The following is a 20,009-nucleotide window of genomic DNA, read 5'->3' on the forward strand; positions in this document are numbered from 1 at the left end:
TTCTTTAAACCTTGCATGATCTCGCCCTGGCTAGGATTTATAGAGGTGGAACAAGCTTTACGTGGATGCCCTTGTGAATAAAGAATTCCAATGATCCCTAAATGGTGCGATGTGTAATAAAATCCCCAAATGGGTTTTATGGTTGATGGATGCTAACACTCTCCCCCTGCTCAGTGAACTTATTGTTATTGCAAATTGGGGGATTGTCATGATGTGTAATTTTTCACAATCAATTTGAGTGGTCTGGAGTTTTCCTCTGAGAGTCATAGGCATCAGAAAGAACTGTGGATATTATGTGTCTTGATGCTTTGGGTAGGAGAAAATTTCTTTCAAAAAGCGGTACCCACTAAATAGGATTATAAGCAGTTTACTTTAAAGTGGGCAATAAATACTATAGGACCATTAGTTCTGTTGGAAGTGCATTAGTCACAAGAAAATGTTAAGATATTTCGTTGATAATATTCTTCTAGTAAAGTAGGTATCTTTTAGCCTCTGTAATCAGAAGCAAAAAATCATTAATAAAAATAGTCATCATTGGAGATCCTTTAGGTTTGTTGGAAGACACCATAATTCAATCTTTGTGCTTTTAGCTCTTTGTGTTCCTGAAGTTATATTTTGTGGGGCTCTAAAGTGAGGCTAGCCTGATTGAAATGACCTTTGCCCTAATAAAATACTGCTTTTGAACTGTTCCTCCCCTACTTATTAGCAGTTACCCTATCAGAAAATTAGCAACTCAGGAAAGCAGGCACAAACAATTTTGTCAGCAAAAAATAAATGGGATTGTTCAGTGCTTCTCATTAAACACCTACTGAGAAGCACATATCTAAGAATTATCTCAGTATTAAAACAACATTCAGGTATAACTCTTAAAAACTTGGGGGAAAAGAGCATAATTGAAGCCATGGAGATAATACTGTCCCCTCTAATGATACGTATGACTGGAATTTTAAAAGGTATAAGTGAGCAAAACTACAGGATATGAAATGGAAAGACAGGAACACACACGGCCAAAGTTGGTGTTGATTTTTACCTACAGGTCTGAGATTAAGGGATAAGACAGGGAGGAGATGAGAGGAAGATTTTGAGCCTGGATGGGGCAGAATTCTGAGTAACTTAAAACCCAGAAGAAGAAACGTTGGAACAAAAGAGAGAGCCAATTATTAATACATTCTGATTGTCTTTAAGGAATAAACTTGAATGCCAGATGCTTGTGCACAGAAACCTTTCATAACTTGTTGAACCATTAAATGCCGTTTCTACTGTAATTTGGCAATCACATCTGACCTTTATCTCCATTTTAATGGATCCCATTTCCGCCGTCCCAAGTCAATAAATCGAAAGTTCCTGTCCTTCAGTATTACTCATAATCTTGGCGTATAGAAGAGATCTGCACAGACCTGAGAAAATGCACCACACCCTGGAAAAATCCTTGTTAATAAAGATCAGAGCGGCTCTAGGTGCCCTGAACATCTGCAGCTGCTATTCTTTCGTGCCCCACCCTCTGTGGTTCGCCATCTGTGCATCTTAGCGCTGACTTCTACCTTTCTGTTCCACTGCTGGCTAGTCCAGAACCTCTGGGGAGAATGTAGTGAAAGAGCGTCTTGTTGGTTCCATTTTGGCCCAAACCTACGTTTTGAGACTGTTTCCGTGCAGAACAGAGGTGTCTTTTCCTTCTGAGTGACAGAGGCAAGCTGCAGACATCTCAGTCTGGCGGGCCCCACGAAGAGGAGAGTTGGGTAGTCCAGGCCTGAGGGAGGCCCAGAGTGAACTGAATTCTTCCTTAGCTGAACGTGGTGAGCCGCAGATACCGAGGAAGTCCTTCACTTCTGTTATTGCACTAGATGTTCAGATAAGATGGAGGCCAGCATCCCTTACACTCAGCGCAGACACTTGGTTTCTTCACGGTTAACAACGTCACTTCAGAGTCCCTGCTTGAGCTCGCGGAGATGATTAGAAAGAGCCGTACCAGTGAAGAGGGAGACAGCCAAATAGCTGCTCAGCTTGCTGCCACCAGCGGTGGTCATTCACTAACAACACACAAAGTTGACTTTGTTGAGGGCCTAAATGATTTTTAATGTCAGCACAACCTTCTCTTTTCATACTTAGAGCAGACTTTTTAAAGATCTAGCTAAGATTAACTTGTTCTCACCTTCATGCACTAAGAAAAGCATATGTTGAGGACCTATGAACCAGGCATCACACGAAATCGGACAGAGACAGAAATTAGCAAGATGTGATTTGAGCCCCAAAGGTACCACCATGCAGTGACAGGAAAGGATGAAAAAAACCAAGACAGGAGAGTTGAGGAGGAGGGACAATGAGCAGACAGAAGGGGGGGGGGAGGGTCAGGAAGTACTTCCAGAAGGGTACACTTTGAATAAGCTATTTGTTTCCAGAAAATTATTTTCTCACATTCCTATAAGGCATTTGCTAAATTAAACATCATCATTTTTTACTTCCTGGGTTATGGTCACGTCTAGACACAAATCATAGATGGCCAAGATCATAAATCTCAAATCTGAAGGCGGCTACATATTATTGGAATTTACTATTCCTTCCACCCTCCCATTTGCTAGCTACAAAATATATTTTTCCAAAACAAATTAGTATATTATACATGGTCCTTGACTTGTTTTACTGATTGAATTTGTTTTTGAAAACAAGCTTCACCTGAAAGAGGTTTATTGGTGTTTAATGGTCCAGAACAAGGTATCAGGCAACTTGTTGGAATTTATAGCACATTTCCGCTAAAGGTTTTTGTTGTTTAAAGTTGTTCTATGATTGTAAAAGTAATATATGCCTTTTGTAGAGAATTTAGAAATAATAGCTACAAGGAAGAAAAGAAAAATTTAGTGATAGCTAACCACTGTTCCCCCTCACTTTGTTGCATTCTAGTAATCTTTGCGTTTATTCGGCTTTCCTCATGCACATTTTCATAGCACACTTTACTGAAATTCTGTGAACAATCTTCCTCCAAGTTAAATATGTTGAGTACAGATTTAGTGAGTCACTTTACCTCTCTGAGCTTCAGTTTTCTCATCTATTAAATTAGGACATTAGAGATCTAAGATTTCTTCTTGCTCTAAAATTCCTTTATTAGCTAGAATATCATCCCCCCCACCAAAAAAAAATTCAGCAACATCCATATTTTGAATATTCAACTCTTTTTGGCAAAATGTCACCATTTTATAATGGATAGCAATTGATTACTTAGGAAGCTTTGAGATACTCTTTATTCCTTCTAATTGAATATGCCTATCAATGCCAAGAATCATTCTGTTCTTTTATGTTCTAAAAATACTGGAGTGCATAGAACTTCTAAAAATTTGCTCTGTGTGAAATGTTGTTGATACAGGACAGATGGCTGATGTAGCATATCCAGCTACAAGTGTCTGTGTTATCAGGGTATTAAAACCGTACTTCAAATCAAGTCATTAAATATTTGGAATTGTTTTTCTGAGTTCACAATGTCCTGAGGCCGATCAAGATCTGGAATTCTCATGTCTTGACAAACTAAGAAAATGCTAGATAGTGTTGGCTTGACTTTGTGGAAATACCAAGAAAGTGGCCTGGTTATTGATACTAGTGAGGTTCATGAACTAACCACCACCCACAGCCTAGCTCCAAGCCACCATTTTTTTAAAAAGTACAAATTTTAATCTCCGATGTATCTGTCTCTCACATGAAGAATCTACTCTTTGAGGGCAGTCACATGTTTTATTTGAACTTCTTTAATCCCTGGTGTCTAGTACTAGGCCTTTGGTCAATGTTTATGGAACTGGAGCAAGTAGAGCAGGCAGCTGTGGGCGATTTGAAATGTTTCCCAAGTTCAGGCACTCAAATCAAATCTGTTAAAGTGCAAACTTGTACCAGCTTTAGGATTCCAGTTCACTGGAGATTTAAAGTTTTAAATTAACAGTTTTATACAGTGGAGAATTAACCTGGAAATGGCAAGCTGGAAAGGCAGGGAGGCTCATCACCAATAGCCAATAGACGTAGGCAGGTTTGTATGTGAGGATTTTGACCTTCTTTGGCATAGCGAGTGCATATTAACATTCAGGAAAAGAGAACTTTGTCTTTCCATCTACATTACCATTAAATTACTACTTTCGTTTCTTTCAGTCCGTCCTTTTCTTTCCTCCACACCTATCCCCCACCTCAGAAAGGACGCAGGAGAGATCTGTTACTGTGCAACCAAATTTATCGTTGTCTTACTCTAACCTTCTCTTATCCTTTTTACTTCCTGGTTTTTTGTTTGTTTACTTGCTTACTTGCCTCAAATCGTTCTGGCAATATTTCATTGCATTTTAAATTCTCTTAACCTATTTTTAGTACCAACTTTGCATTACTACTCGATGCACCAAGTGACATATTGTCTTACCTTTTTCTGATCTTGTTTCCAACTGTAAAATCAAGTTTCTGAGATGGTTACTGCAGAGACTAAAGGCGTGCCTCCCTAAAACACCAAGGAATGTACAAAACATGAAAAAACACGAGTGTTTACTTAAGATGCTTTGTATCTCCTCACCCCCATTCCATGTGATCTAGCAGTTGCTATGGTAACTAGGAATTTTTCATTCCATAACTTGCAGAAATACTGAGGCTGCCCTTTTTGTTACTGCTTTGCCCTCTCTGAAGTTACACACACACACACACACACACACACACGCACGTATATCCTCATGCACACATGTGCAAACGTCCATTTGCGCACACACAAAGGAGATTTGGAGAGAGTTGTAGAGTTCTTGGACTTGAAACCTTTCCATTTTTTAAGTGTATTACTTTATACTTTCCTTACTTCTTAAGTTTGAAGACTACTTCTGGGTCTATTCAGAGTTAAGAGTTCATTTTTTCAAATAGTTTGTTTATAAATTAGTCTTCACTGAATCAGGAAGTATTATCAAACACAAGTGAGTTTCAGATAGTACAGGAGGAATTTAGGAGGAGAAGCCAAAGCTACAAGAACCAGTCAAGGCTAGCTATAAGTGCTGCTCTGAAAATTCCTATTATCCTTTTGTTACTCTGATTTTAAAGTCTTCTATAAAACTGCTACTGTGAACTAGTCAAACCCCAGGTGACAAATATATCTGCAACTAGAATGCAGAAACTCTATTCTAGTCATTATTCAGGCTAGGTTTTCATCCCGTCTTTGGACTGCTAGTGAGAAGTATCAATATTGATATTTTCCCTTTAGAAAAACTTGCATGTCTCTCTCTCTCTCACACACACACACAGAGAGAGAGAGAGAGAGAGAGATAAAAGATTTGAGAACTCTTAAAAACCAGAAAGTATTTTTGCATAACATATTTATAATTTCTGTAAAACCTCCTAGGAAGCAAGATTTCAGATTTATTTATTTGCCCTTTGGAAAAAGATCACAGGTAAAATATATATTTTATATTTTGAGGAACATCGAGATACACCAATAATAAGAGGTGGAAATAAGTGCTGTTCTCAGCACTAAGTCATCTCACTTTTGCAAATCCCAGCATGACAGACTCTGTTGGGAACACATTGTGCAGAGTCTGTGTGGATGCTGTGGATTGATAGAGCTCACATGTTCCAAGAATTGACAGACACAAAGTTTTGCTCCAGTGATTCTGCTCAATTGGCAATTTTTTTCCTTTCTTCTTCTATGCGTTAGAAAATGCTTAAGGATCTAATTTAGATTTCTGAAGGCATCCTCATTTCTTCTGAAGTTCTTTCAGGTTGGCCTCTATCGGATCATGTGTGCACACAGTGTGGCGCCCTCAGTTGCCCTTTGACCTGAGCTGCTTGATTCCAGGGAAGCCGAGCCACTGCTGAAGAGCGCTGGCCCACAGCACACAGGTGGTAGGTGGCTCAGAAAGTCTCAGTGACTTACCGGCTCGGCTGACCCTTCCATCTTCCCTCGGGCCTGCTAACCAGGGCCAGTGGATCTAACTCACAGGTCTCAGCAGACCGAAATAACTCACTGTATCTGGAGCAGAGGAGCGGCAGAAAGCAGTGGAGCTCCAGCTGCCTCACCTCCGGTGACCACGGCTGACATTACACCTTGTTTGTTGCTGCTTGTGCTTTACCCTGTTTCTACTTGTCCAGTGACAATGCAGGGTACGGCTACTCTCTTGTAGACAATCAGGAATCCCACCCAGGACAAAGGACTCAGAAGGCATTAACTAACTGTTGACATTTTATTTTAAAAAATGTAAACATCAAAGACAACTGAATTTTCTCATCTCCCTTCTTTTAGTTTTCATTCTCTAGAGGTGTACACTTCTTGGCAAGTGAGGCTTTGAGTTGAAGGGTGAGGTGAGGGCCAGAGAGGAACAACCCACCGCTCGCATGAAAACCATCCATTTCGTCCCCAGTCCTCCTCTAGCAGAAGGGCCCGGAACCTCCTTTTCTGCAGGTCCAGTGAGCTCTGTAATTAACTCCGGTGACGTCCTCTGCCTCTCAGGGGTGCATACAGCACCATAGGGAGCGGTTTTCATTTTAAGAGAAAAAATTTGATTACTTGTGTGTTTCTTTAAATTTGGATGATATTCATACAAACATATACATGAATAAAATTATAGCAAGGCCCTGACACATTTCCAATTTTGTAACACTTTGGTGTTAACATACTTATATGGCGTACAGTTGCAGTATAGTTTATGTGTTTGTGAACCCAATTATCGAGGGCTTTCTCTGTGTCCAGCAATCAATTAAGTCTATAAGGTAGGGATTATCTCATTTCACAGGCAAGGAAACTGATGCTCAGAGAGATCAAACAACTCTGTTATAGACCATCCCCATAGTAAGTGGCAAGTCTAGGATTTGAACCCAGGCAGAACTATTTTTGCTTTGGTGGATATCAGTTTAATTTGATTCAGCCTATAAGTTTTTTGAAGGGCTGCCATCACCTGAGTTTAATTTTTATACTACTAAGAATTGGTTATTACCCATGAAATAGAGAGAAATGAACCATACCCCTGGCTTGAGGTTTGGTGGGCGGGATCTTGGTAAGGTGTGAATTGTTAAACAAATTAGTTTTATCTAGCCATTGGTGATTAAATGGTAGTTGGGGTGGGACTATGCTAGGTCTTTTGCATATATTATCTTTTCTAATGCCTAAAAGTCCCCTGAGGGGTATGATAGCATTATATTTCACATGACACTCTGTGGCTTGCGGAGTATATTTTCCCCCCAGCAACACAGCTATTGGATGGTTGCCAGGATTTGGCTCTAGCTAAGGCAAACCCTATAACCCCTGTCCTCTATACAGTTGGAGGCCTTGTCTACGGCTGTGACCCTGGCCTTTCTTGGAGGACAGGCCTCTTCCTGGGTGAGAAGTGGCTCCAGAGACTCCAGAGTCAGAATCAAGCTCCATTTCTGTTGTAAGAGCTCTGTGCCCTCTGCCTAGACCTGGCTTTGATGCTTCAGTTCCTAGCCATGGGGGTCTAGATCTTGTCTTTTTGTTCTGCAGACTTCTAGCTTGAACTTATCTTTTCTACCCTCGTCTACTCCCTGAACTTAGCTCCTCTAGGGCTGAACCTCTGCCTCTTGGCCTTTGCCGACCTCCCTGTCCTTCATTTTGGGCCACTCTGATTTCTAGTATCTATCTACTCATCCGTCATTCACCAGGCCATTTGTTCATTCCACAGACACTGGTTCTGGGTGGTGAGATGAAACAGAACTGGACAGGTTAGTTTAGTTTTCTCAATTAAACTAGACCCTGTTCTCGGGCAGCTGACATCAGAGTGGACCTGGCCCTGCCGTTTCTCTTCCCCCTTCTCCCCTCCGTCTCGCTCCCAAATCTGGTCACCAACCAAGAACTTTTATATTGGAACTAAAGGACTGCTGGGAAAAATTTACTAAAATTTAAGCTTTTGTGATAAAAAAAAAAAAAAAACCATGAACACCTGTGTAATTGAATAACTAAGGTCACCTGGAAAGTGTGGCGTGGGAAGCAAGCTGTGGGGGCTAAACTGCAGTAAACAGGCATAGGTACTGGGCAAGGAGGGTTAAGACGATAAATTCCATGTAGGAATTGAATCAGGTCAAGCAGGGAAATACTCGTATATGCTACTCCAAGTGTTTAGATCTTTTAGTTTTCCTGACAACAGGAGGAGGGACTGCATGACCCACAGGATGTAGTCTGAATTAATGAAAAATTAACACAAGCTTCTCTGGAAACTGAAATGTGAAATGTGCTGGGTTGTCTCTGTTGGTATTCTTCTCAGTTCTCCCCTCTGCCCTGTGCTGGTGGGCAGTGAGTCCTGACCACTGCAAACGCATCACCCGGCACTTCTTGCCTCCTGCTCTGAATGGGGTGCAGCCAGTGAGAGGCAGGAGATCAGAGGGCAGAAGGAGGGGGAGATCAGGGTGTTTCTGCCACCTCTGTCCAGCTTCCCCCTGCAATAGCCTCTCATTTACACCTCCAGCTCCCAAAGGGATCCAGTACTCAGCTTCCCTCCCCTTCCCCTTCCAGCCCAGGCGTGGTTAAGATCTTCCCTTTGCTCATCTCTGGTTATCTCACCATTCTTGCCTAGCTTCCGCAAACCCACCTACACATCTGTAAGTAGTCCCTTCGTTAAGCACTTCCAAAACCCTAGCTGAGTGTGCCTCCCTTTCCTGCCAGTATCCAGAATGATCCCTCAAGCTAACACAGCACATTGAAACATACTTGTGATGAAAAGACATTGACTTTATATTTCAAGATACTGCAGTCCGGCCCCATCTCTTCTGCTCTATTGGGCAGTAGGTTCACTAGCTGAAGTTGGCCCCAAGATCAAATCCCAAGGCTTGCTCTAGTTTCAGGGTTCTTAGACAACTTGTTTTATATGATGATAATTGTTAGAGGCAATAAGATTTAATACATACAGTCCTTCTCTAGAAGCCAGAAGCTTTCTTTCTAGTCATGTGTACTGGTTGTTTGTGGGAGTTTGGGCAAGTTCCATAATAAATTTATGTTTGTTTTCACACTTGTCGAAGTCAGATTTTACCTAGATTTTGTAAATTTGGGGCGATGAATCCTATTAGTCCTATGTAGGCTTTCATTTGAGTTATTAATCTTTATTAGTGTTGGATTAAAAAAAAGAACTCATTATCATTATTTAAATACTCTCCTTCTGCCAGAGTAGCCTGTACAAAGATGTATTTGTTAAGCCAGCGCCTTTGCGGTTGGGTGAATCTAAACGGCTCACCTTGACACACATCTGCTTACTTAATCTTTCTCTTAATCAGTTCTATCTTGCCAGCAGTATTTTTTTGACCTTTTTTTTTCCTTAAAAGATCTGTTTACTTTTTTTCCATGACAAAAAAGAATCATGAGATACAATGTCAGCAAATTCTGTGAAGGTTGTTCTCAAACAAAATTCGTTTTGGCTAGAGGAGTTTTTTTTTTTTTTTAAGATAAGTATTCCAATTCTGCTGTACCCACATTTATAGTGCAAGAATAGATGTGGGCATTGGTGGTTTGGTCTGTAAGCTTTGTGTAAATTTCCATAGTACAAGATGGGAAGAGATATCTAACTGCTCAATCATGTGCCTTCTTCCTTTTCAGGAGAGCAAATACTTTGGGCTTCTTTGAAAGTGATAGAATCAGGACAGATGCATTTTGTCAGACCTCAGTGTTGGAAAGCATGCAGAGCGTAGGCCCTGCCTCAATCAAAAATCATCTTTACTTATTCTATGATTTTTTTTTTTTTTAATTTCAGAACATTACAGGGGTACAAATGTTTTGGTTACATGAATTACCTTTGTACAGTTTGAGTCAAAGTTATAAGTGTGTCCATCACCCAGCTAGTGTGCGTTGTACCTGTTAGGTGTGAATTTGCCTGTCCCCTTCTCTCCCCTCCCACCTGCTTGATTTCCATTGAATTTTACTGCCATGTGTACACACGATTGTTGATCATTTAGTTCCAATTTAATAGTGAGTACATGTGGTATTTGTTTTTCCATTCTTGCAATACTTCACTTAGGATGGTCTCCAGTTCCATCCAGGTTGTTACAAAAGGTTATTAGTTCACCATTTTTTATGGCTGAGTAGTACTCCATGGTATACATATACCACATTTTATTAATCCACTCATGTATTGATGGGCACTTGGGTTGTTTCCACATCTTTGCAATTGTGAATTATGCTGCTATAAACATTTGAGTGCAAGGTCTTTTTTATAAAATGTCTTTTTTTCCTCTGGGTAAATACCCAGTAGTGGGATTGCTGGATCAAATGGTAGGTCTACTTTTAGTTCTTTGAGGTATCTGCATACTACTTTCCATGGAGGCTGAACTAGTTTGCAGTCCCACCAGCAGTGTGTAAGTGTTCCCTTTCCCTCTGCGTCCACACCAGCATACTTGTCCTGTGATGTTGTTGGCAGACTCTGCTCCAGCTTGAGAGAGCTGGTTCTGTCTTGTTAGTGCTTCCTTAATCTGAGCCACAGTCGGCCTCCTTTATCTCACCACCCACTAGTGGAAAGTCATCTTTCTAGAACATCATGAGTAATTCCAGGGCTCCTTCTCCTACAAGGCAGCGTAGCTCAGAGAGTAGAAATAACCTACTACCATCGTCCTCCTGAACTCTTCTTTCTTAGACATTCTGGCTCCCTGGCAGTCCCCTTGTGGCTCCTTAGTACAGATTCCTGTGCAGCATGCTCAGCAAACCCCTGTGTCCACAGGCTCATCTCTGCCCAGTTCTTTTTGTTTGTTTGTTTTTTTCCAGGTTCAGGTAAAATTCACATAACATAAAATGAACCATTTTAAAGTAGGCAGTTCAGTTTCTGCCCAGTTCTTGAGCCCATCGGACCCGAGGCAGCTTATGCACTGGGAGCCCTACCTCCACCAGTGTCCCCGAGTTGTGTGGGTATAGGTACATAGGCACCCACAAACCCCGACTTCCTCTAAGTCTAACCCCTGCCATCTTTAACTCTGTTCCTGAATTGCCCTTGCCTCAGTTCCGGTCAGTGCTTCATTTTCGCCTTGAGCTCTGCCTGGTCTGAGCTGGTTGAGCTATGGCCCTAACACCATGCTTGGCCCTGTCAACCCTCCTCTTCTGTTGGAGTGCAACCCTTGGAAGCTCTGAGCCTCTCTGTGGCCCAGATAGCCCTGTCACCTGACCCACCAGCAGACTGCCCTGCCCTGGCTGTCAGCAGCAGGGTGAAGCGAATCCCCTGTGATAGTTGCAATCTATAGTACAGAGCACAGGCCATCTTAGGGGACATCTGTGATTCCAGATAAGGGCACTGGATTTGGGCCTGTCTGGGTTCACTCTCAGCTTCACCGTATCTCTGCTCTGTGATCTTTCTTGGTCAAGTTATTTCATCTCTGTGGGCTTCAGTATCTGTGAAATGGGAATTTTCATAGTATTTAACTCACAGGATCATTGTAATGATTAGGTAAGGTAACGGATGTTCAGCTCTTGGCTTTGCCTGCTATGCAGTAAACCTTGGTAAGTGGTAGTTGTTGTGGGAGGTTTATCTGCCTGGTCGTGGCTCGTTCTTCCCCTGGCGCCCATTCCTGGGGGTCTGGTTGCTGCATGTGATAGTGCTGCCTCATAGTTCTTGGGTTGTGGTTACCTCTACCACTATGGAATAAAATTATATTAGCTATCAATGGTCCAGTACTAATAATTGCTTGATGTTTTACACTTCACAAAATACTTATTATACATTATCTTAAATAGTGGCCAAGGCCTAGTGCTGTCTCCCAGTGGTTGTAGCATGTACCACCCTCCCACCGTCTAATCCTGGATTGGAGCAGGCCATTCTGATCCAATATGTAGTCCCTTGCCTGTCTTTGTCACTGCCTGGCTTGACACTCATGCCAGCTGTTCCCTCAGTCCAGCCCTGTCTGTTGGAGTCCTCATCTGTACCTACAGCCAGACAGTGCTGTCCCCCACCAGCAGAGGCCGATGGCACCTCCTTAGGGAGGCCTCCTCTTGGCACAATGCTCCCTCTCTCAGAGCCTGCAGATTTCACCATGGGAAAAGTGTTCTTTGAGATTTCAGGTGTTGTTCTCTAAACCTCCATTTTAAAATGCACATTTCCCCATTCATCCTTTTGTTCATAAACTTATTCATTTAGTAAATGTTCATTGAGAGTCTATGAAGTGTGAAGACTTGGCTAATTTTGGGGAATTCAAAATGGAAGAAGATAGGGTGCTTGCCCACAAGTGAACTTGTAGTCTAAGGGGAGACAAGTGCATCAGTAAGTGCTCCTCAGAGTGCTGAGTTAGAAAGATGTAGGTGGGGCTGTGAAGTCACACAGAAGGGCCAACCATGTCAGACTGGAGGCCAGGGGGGCTTCCTGGAGGAGGTGATTCTTGAAGTGAACTTTGTGGGATGAATAAGAGTTAGGCCAAGAAGGTTGTGACATGAAAAGCTTCATAACAAGCTATAGGCTATAAATGCCTTCCTGTAAGTTAGCATCTTCAGTTACTGTGTTCACAAACTGGAGGGCAAACATCATTGGAACTTGTGTTACTTGTGTGACTTCTTGAACACCATGGCGTCAAGCTAGGTGAATCTCAGTGTTTGCCATCTGAAAGGTTCCCTGGTGCTGCCTGCTTCAGACAGGTTTGATTTTGGAGCAGTGGGCCTCTTTCAGCCGACTCCTTTCCTTTATAACGAAATGTCCAGGACATAGACTTCCCATCTCTGTTCCCTTCCTCCTCAGTCACTCACACTTTAACACTTCTTTCCCCTCCCCTAACCTAAAGTGACCCCACCATCACTCTTTCTTAGACATATCATCTGTGTAAATTTCACAGTGGCAGGCAAGGTTTTCCTTGGATCTTGATTTGCAGGATACAGTGCTCTCCTGGGCCTCCTGGCTCATCTTGGTTTTGTTCTTTGTGGCCTCTCTATAAGCAGGTTCCCCTGTGACTCTGATCTCTCTTCTCTTTATCTCTTCCCCTTACTCTCTGTTTTTAATTCCTCTAATCCCCCCCCCCATATTCATAGTTCCCCCTCTTTCCTGCTCTCCCTGAAAATCTCATTCACTGCCACAACTTAAATAATTCACTAATTTATCTCTATCCTTGACCTTTGTCCAGAGGCCTAATCCTTCATTTGCGACTGCGTGCTCGACACCTACAGCATGATGTCTCATCCGCTCCAAAACATCAAGGGTCTGAAAGCAGATGCATCAGTCTCACCAGAACCCATCTTCCATGCATTATTTTCCCATTTAAAGCCATTCCCATTCTCTCAGTTGCCCATCGTTATCTTTGACTGTCAAATCTCATGGATGCTACTTTTGCACTGTCTCTTGCATTTGGCCACATCTGAGGGTTCTCATCTCGTGATGCTTATGTTGTCATGGAGCCTGTTAACTTGTCAGTTAAGCGCAGGGCCCTTGTCTCACTCACCTTCACTTGCCGCTTGGTATCCAGCACGGTGCCTTACCCCGAGGAGGCCCTCACTCTTTGTTCAGTGAATGACTGTCAATTAAGTGTTTCAATGCTTTACTTGCATTTCATGAACTATTTGTCATTGACCGTATTTTCCATCACTCATTCTCTTAATACTTTTATTCTTAACCAAGCAAGCACTAGAATAAAATTTCACACACAGAACCTCAACTGTGGTATTTCTGCTCTTTTTCAGGAAGAGAAATTAGTGAAGGGTGCACGGGTCAGGAACTATTCAATTAACTCTCCTTAAAAGCCAGATATAATACATAGGATTATGATGTTTTCATGGCAATGTTTGATAACTTACATCTCCCTTTATACATAGATTTTTCTGCTTTTTCTCTTCTTTATTTTTAACAGGTTTTCAACATGGAAACTATCACAGTGACATAAGATGCTATTGATAGTACATCAATGTGATTCAGCTATTCCCCTGCCCAGCAGAGTGTGGCTGCTGTGTGCACAGCCATGTAATACATATTAGTTACACAGGCATTAGAGAAGCCCTTCCCATCCATATGTATGTGCGTGGCCTGTGGAAGTTAATAACGCCATATATCACATGCACATAGAATGTAAAATGTACTCCAGAATGACAGCGGGCTCATATGAAATGAGTATTGGCGCACGATTAAAGGAAACCAGGGAAAGATGTTTGTCCTTTCAAATAACAGATTTATTTGTCTGTTTCTGTGTGTCTCAGCATCCCAGACTCTCATTCCGCCTTTTTTCTTTTTAGGAGGGGGGGTCAATAAATGCCCCTCTCTCCAGCCATCTTATTTCACTTCAGCCACGTGGATAACAAAAGAACCCCTTTGGAGAAATGAAAGATAGCAATTACACATTGGTATTCATGTTACGGGAGTCACACTGCCGTCCTCAGGGAGTTTAACAATGAATATCCAACATTAATTGCCACAGTAACTCTGAGTCTGACCTTGCTGAAATGTAATACATCAGTTTTACATAGTAAAATTATTTGCCACTAAAAGATTAAAAAAGAATGATCATAAAATTATATTGCTGTTTAGACTGACCAATGTTTTTTGTTTTTAAGAAAATCCTGGAGGACTTAAATGACTAGGTTGCTATATTTTCTTAGGATTTTACACCAGGAGGTAAAATTGCAATTTTATCACTGATTTGGTTGGCAATTATGGCAAGATTAGTGCCCTCCTATTCTTATAAAAGGTGCATAAAATACATTGACATCCCTGATTGGTCTATGAAACCAATTGATAAGACACAATGGATATGGTACTTTTTATGTATTGAGGGCGGGGATATCCTTCTCTTTTATGTTTGTTCCTAATTACAGGTAGGATTTTCTGTCAGTAGCACATGTTTCCCTTTTTAAAGAGGTGACATCATTTTGAAGATTTAACTTTTCTTTAATCTTTTGCTCCCATCATCAGAAATAGATAAAGCTCAATTTTCATATATGCATCTCACAGTTCTTTTTTCCTGGGCTACCTTTCACTTGCACACTGGGGGAATTTCGCACTAAACACCCTGGAAGTGTTCATCACTCAGAGTCGGAGCCACACTGCTGGGTCAGCAGCCAGCCATGCTCTGTGACAGAGCCACGTCAGCGGGCCACACCGGCTCTGGGCTGTGGGAGCTGTGTGTGCAGAAATGAGTGATGGTTCAGCCGTCTCTCCTTTCTACAGAGGGGCTGAGGTGAAGAAAGTCAGGGCACTCACCCGTGACATCCGAATTTCAGCCTAGATGAGATTCTAACCAGAGAGCCATTTTTGCTTGTATTCTGGCAAAACGAGTACATGATAAATTTGAAGGCCATCTCAAGTCTGGAAAAAAAAAAAATTGAACTGAATGATCAAATGGGTAGTTTTTTTGCCTGCCTTTTAAAGCAAGGCTGTGAAGTAAATGAATATGACATGTGTCAACTACAACTACTGAATATGGCTTACTCATTGCTTTAATGCTTAAATAGTGTGGGTTTTATATGATTTTCCCGTTTTAATGAAGTGTTTAATAAACATTCACCAAGTGAAAGAATATAGCACATATTCAGTCAGTATGTTGTGCTTTTTGAAACTTTGAACTTTGTATTCTCTAATTCAAATTGTTTAGGTAGTTTTAAGAATAAACTCTGGAATCCCACCTCCACTTTTTTTTTTTCCTGTTTCCTTTTAAAGTACTGATGTCTCTCCAATGCTTTATGTTTCAATAAAACTTGAGCCTGGATATTCTATTAGAGGGCAATTTTTGACTAGCCTCTTAATTTATTTTCAATCTTTAAAGAAATGATGCTAAAGCCACTCTAGAAAATGCAGCTTTCGCTAGCTCGTTTTTTTTTTTTTTTTTTCCTTTTTAATTCTCTCTCCTTTTTCCTTCTCCCATCCATCACTCCCCTCCACAATTAAAGCAGGATGATGAAGTGACGACGGTGCAAGTGAAAGAGCAAGACCGGAGCGTCCTAGTGCTGAAGAAAGTGCAGAGCTGTGGCCCAGCCCCCACCGCTGGGAGCCCGGAGAGCCATTGCAGGTGAGAGTTTCCCTGCAGCCACAGAGGCACGCGCTCCCGTTTCCTTCTCCCTGCCTTCGCTTCGCACTCGCTCTCTGCCTCCTCTACCCTCCCTCCCTCCCTTTCTCTCCGCCTCTCCAGCGTTCTAGCTGACTGCAGAGCTCTTAGCAGCCAGATGGACTCAGTTCCTAGTGGAAGGACAGGGATGGCAAGATCTTTTAGCATTTAAGGGGATGCCTTTGTTAGTAACCGCTCACCATGGGCAGCTCCCGGCTGAGGGTCTTTGACCCTCATTTAGAGAGGAAAGATTCCGCGGCACTCTCGGACCGAGAGCTGCCGTTGCCTACCTTCGATGTGCCTTATTTCAAATACATCGACGAGGAGGATGAGGACGATGAATGGAGCAGCCGCTCGCAGTCTTCCACCGAGGATGACTCAGTGGACTCTCTGCTCTCTGACAGATACGTGGTAGTGTCCGGGACTCCGGAGAAGATTTTGGAGCACCTTCTGAATGACTTGCACCTGGAGGAAGTCCAGGACAAAGAAACAGGTAAGACACGGAGTGTCTCTCCTGCTTCCAGACGCACAGCTGCTGATGCCCTTGTCAGTATCCTCAGGGGCAAGGCGCCCACTGTTAGCTGAAACCAGGGTGGGGTGAAACAGCATATGCTTTGTGTGCCTTGTCCTTTGCCTTGTGCCATTGTGTTTAAATCCAGTAAATGGACACATGTAGTTCCCAAGCAGCTGCCTGGAAAGTAGCTGTACAAAGAAAATGATATGAAGGCAGATGTTCTTGATTCCTTGGCAATTTTTACCAAATCTCACCTAAGGCAGTTGGCAAGAGGCCAACATTCACTAGCCCGTGTTCAATGGAAAGAAACTCAGGGAAGGAGGGTTAGCAGGCATTCACCTGGCACGTGGGAAGTGCTGAGCTGGGGGGAGTAGCCTCCCTGCCCAAATGTCAACAATTAATGCAATTACTCAGCAGCTACATGTTTAGCAGCAACTTCTGCCTTTTTCCAAGTGTTTTACAAACTGCTGGCTCAGAGCAAGCCCTGGGGTGCAGAATATGATACTCATAGCTTTTCAGACCAGAAGTTGTAATTCACTGATGCCTTATCGATCAAATTTCTTGTCCTTTTAATTTAATCTGAGAGCAAAATACCCATTTAGCTTTTTCATCCATGCACTTTGGGAAGCACTACTATTCCATTTACAAAATGACTTATCTATAACTTCCTTTACCACAGAAGGGAGAGTACTTGCTTCTCTTCACCAGAATTTGTAATTTGTTCCAGCCTGAAGCAATTATCCCAGTGAATAGGCCTCTGGCCATAGCCTGAATTTTGCAACTTGATTCCTTGACTAAAGTGCACTTTTTGCTGCTACCACAGCACCTGTGATACCTACAGTTTCCTTAGACTTTTACCATGCAGAGGGGATTGTGAAATGACAGCTTAGGTGGGAACAAGAGTTTCCTTGCGTCCCAGGAGTTCTGACTGAACATAAGTGACCTCTGGATCTATAATGTGCATTATAAAGGACAATCAGAGAAACAAGGATGTGTGAAATATGTAAATGGATAAAAAAAAAATGTAGCAACATGATCAAATCATGTATCTTGCAGTAGTGTTATTGTTTGGTCTTAAAATTTAAATAGAGACCTTATTTTGCATGTGTTTGAAGAAAAAAATCAATAGTTTTCATTTATACACACCAAAAATAAGCTCAAAGGAAAACATATTCTTGTGGCATTTGCTGGGTTGATTTCATACATCTACAGGTTAATATTTTGTGAATTTGAGCACTGCTCCCATGTTCTGCTTCATCAGGTATAATCATCATGGAAGTGGGCATAATTTTCCATGTACTGATTACCAGACTGCTTTTACACAGGTGGTTTGGACTAGAACACAGGCAAGTCGTCTGTCGTGGAGAGGACACTGTAAATGTGGTAGAGGTTTGGAAGAGTTGAACGCTTGCTTTTTCTTCATAACACCACAATTCTATTCTTCGAATGCAAGAGTTTGTGTCTAGGTCATATTAATAAACGTAGAAATTATTAAAGCCTAACTAGGCCTAGCTTGATTTCTTTTGCCTTTCTAATTGTCATTAGTCTGTGTTCTCTTTCCTTCTGAGAAAAATGGCGTAGGTGGTCACCAACAAGTTCCCACTACTTAACACTGGGAATAATATATCACAGTTATTACTGTTACTGATGCCAGAAGTTGCCTCCTGTTGGGAAATGGTGATGTGCACGGTGTATAGTGACTTATTCCTACTTTCTTCTCAATCATACCAACCCGGGGATAAAACATGTCACTTCAGCCATGCGTTCACAAAACAAAGAGGACCATGACTCGGTGGCTTGACTCTGGTAGCAGCAAACTAAGCAGGGCAGAAGGGGTGCAGCCTCACCTGATTTCTGCTCATTTGCTTAGAGTTTGGGGGCAGGACACACATGAAACTTCAGAGTTTTGCAGAGACGTCTGAGGGAAAAAAAATGGTAACAACTTTTCCTCCTTTCAAAGGAGAATTTTATGAAAATGAAAAAGTCAGTTTTGGGAAAAGTGACGTGTATATAAAAGAGATGCCTAAGTAGAAGTCACATGTAGCTCTAAAACTTCAAGTACAGCACTTGGAGAAAACAGTAGAAAAGCCACCATGTGGTTTTTGTTGATTAAAGAAATATAATAAATATAAAACGAAATAAATTTTGTGTGCAATTGAAGAAAAGTGGTTATTAATTGTTTGAATACTAAATGAATCAGATATTTAAAGTAGTGCAGCCCTTTGTCAGTGACAGAGGTGAATTCTGGTTCCTTATCTTGGTCCGGTCGGCAGCCCTGATTATCAAAGGCCTGCGTGTGCAGGAGCCCAGTAGGGTTGCACAAACCATATGGAGGACAGATGGGGGAAAATGAGACGGGGCTGCAATAAAAGTACACAGCAGCATTTTATGTTCCTGAGCACCCCTGTTAGGGAGGTGGAGCCATCTGGGGCTGGGTGGAGCCATATGGTGGCCCTGTACATGGCCCTGACAGCAACGGGGAGGAGGGGGTACAGGGGAGGAAGTAGATGGTCCTGGAGGCTGGGATGAGGGATGACTCTGTTCTGGATTCTCACATTCTGGGCCCACCAGAGGCTGGGGAAGGTAACCGAGCAAGAGATGCGAGTAATTCCCCACCTGTTTCCCGCCGAAGTCACTTAGTTGTGAAAATGTAGGTGCACAGGGCCCAGTAGAACAGGCTGTCTTTGCTCACATAGGACCAAGTTGAAGTGATTACGGATTGATGTTAACATGCAAGTGGGAAAAGTTTACCAAATTGCAGGGAATAGGGAGGAGAATGCCAGGGCGATTGAGATAGGCATTCCTGTTGCTACTGGAATCGAGAAAGAGTAGAAAACAATTAAACAATTCATACAGTATTCTATCACTAAATCAAGCTAAGTTTTAAAAGCAAAGATAACTTTAGAGGTGCTACTAATGATTTTCCTAAACGACTTGATCGACACACCTACCATACTTATTTTCATAATCCTGCAAATGCATACCTTTCCTCCCTGGCAGTACAGGTATAAGAAGGCACCCAGTGATATCTGTGGAATGAAGGAATGAACTAATGAATGAATTTCTTAAACCTTAAATAAAAGATGAATGGGAAATGCTAATAGGGAACAAGTAAACCAACCAAGCATTTATTTGGTCTTCCATGCATTGCAGCCAGATTCGAAATGTTCAATAATCTATGACAGTCTCTTTTGTCTATCACATTAGAAATATAACACTCCCAAATAGCGAGCCACAATTTGTTGTAATCTAAATATTTTAACATTTCTTCCTTTGTCCCATAGTTCTTCATTGTTTAAAATAGAAAAACTAAGAGTCTGGTAACTGGATATTTATTTGTGAACTTGGAAAGTGATTGAAGCTGTTTTCAAAGATTTCTTTTTCTTTTTTTTTTTTTTTTGTTTCCAAGGTTCAGGTTCTGACTTGAAACATTTTGAAATGTTAGAGGAAAATCAAGCAGTTTCTGCAGCTCTGTCTTTCATCTTTCATTCTCTCAGAAATAGGGCAGACATCACTGGGCATGAGATTTACATGAGAGAATTTAAGGAAGGCAAGAAGGAAAAAAACAAGTTGTGAG

General features: G+C 41.9%; 1 protein-coding gene across 2 annotated transcripts in view; it reads left to right on the forward strand.

Moving 5' to 3' along the window:
- Positions 1-20,009, forward strand: part of RAPGEF5 (Rap guanine nucleotide exchange factor 5) — a 211,446-nt gene that overhangs the window by 127,342 nt on the left and 64,095 nt on the right. For both annotated transcript variants that reach the window (XM_069462415.1, XM_069462414.1), the window contains exons 10-11: positions 15,764-15,882; positions 16,323-16,411. In XM_069462415.1, coding sequence (XP_069318516.1) covers positions 15,764-15,882; positions 16,323-16,411 — 208 coding nt within the window. The remainder of the gene's footprint in view (positions 1-15,763; positions 15,883-16,322; positions 16,412-20,009) is intronic.

This window comes from Eulemur rufifrons, chromosome 29 (genome assembly GCF_041146395.1).
Source record: "Eulemur rufifrons isolate Redbay chromosome 29, OSU_ERuf_1, whole genome shotgun sequence".
NCBI lineage: Eukaryota > Metazoa > Chordata > Mammalia > Primates > Lemuridae > Eulemur > Eulemur rufifrons.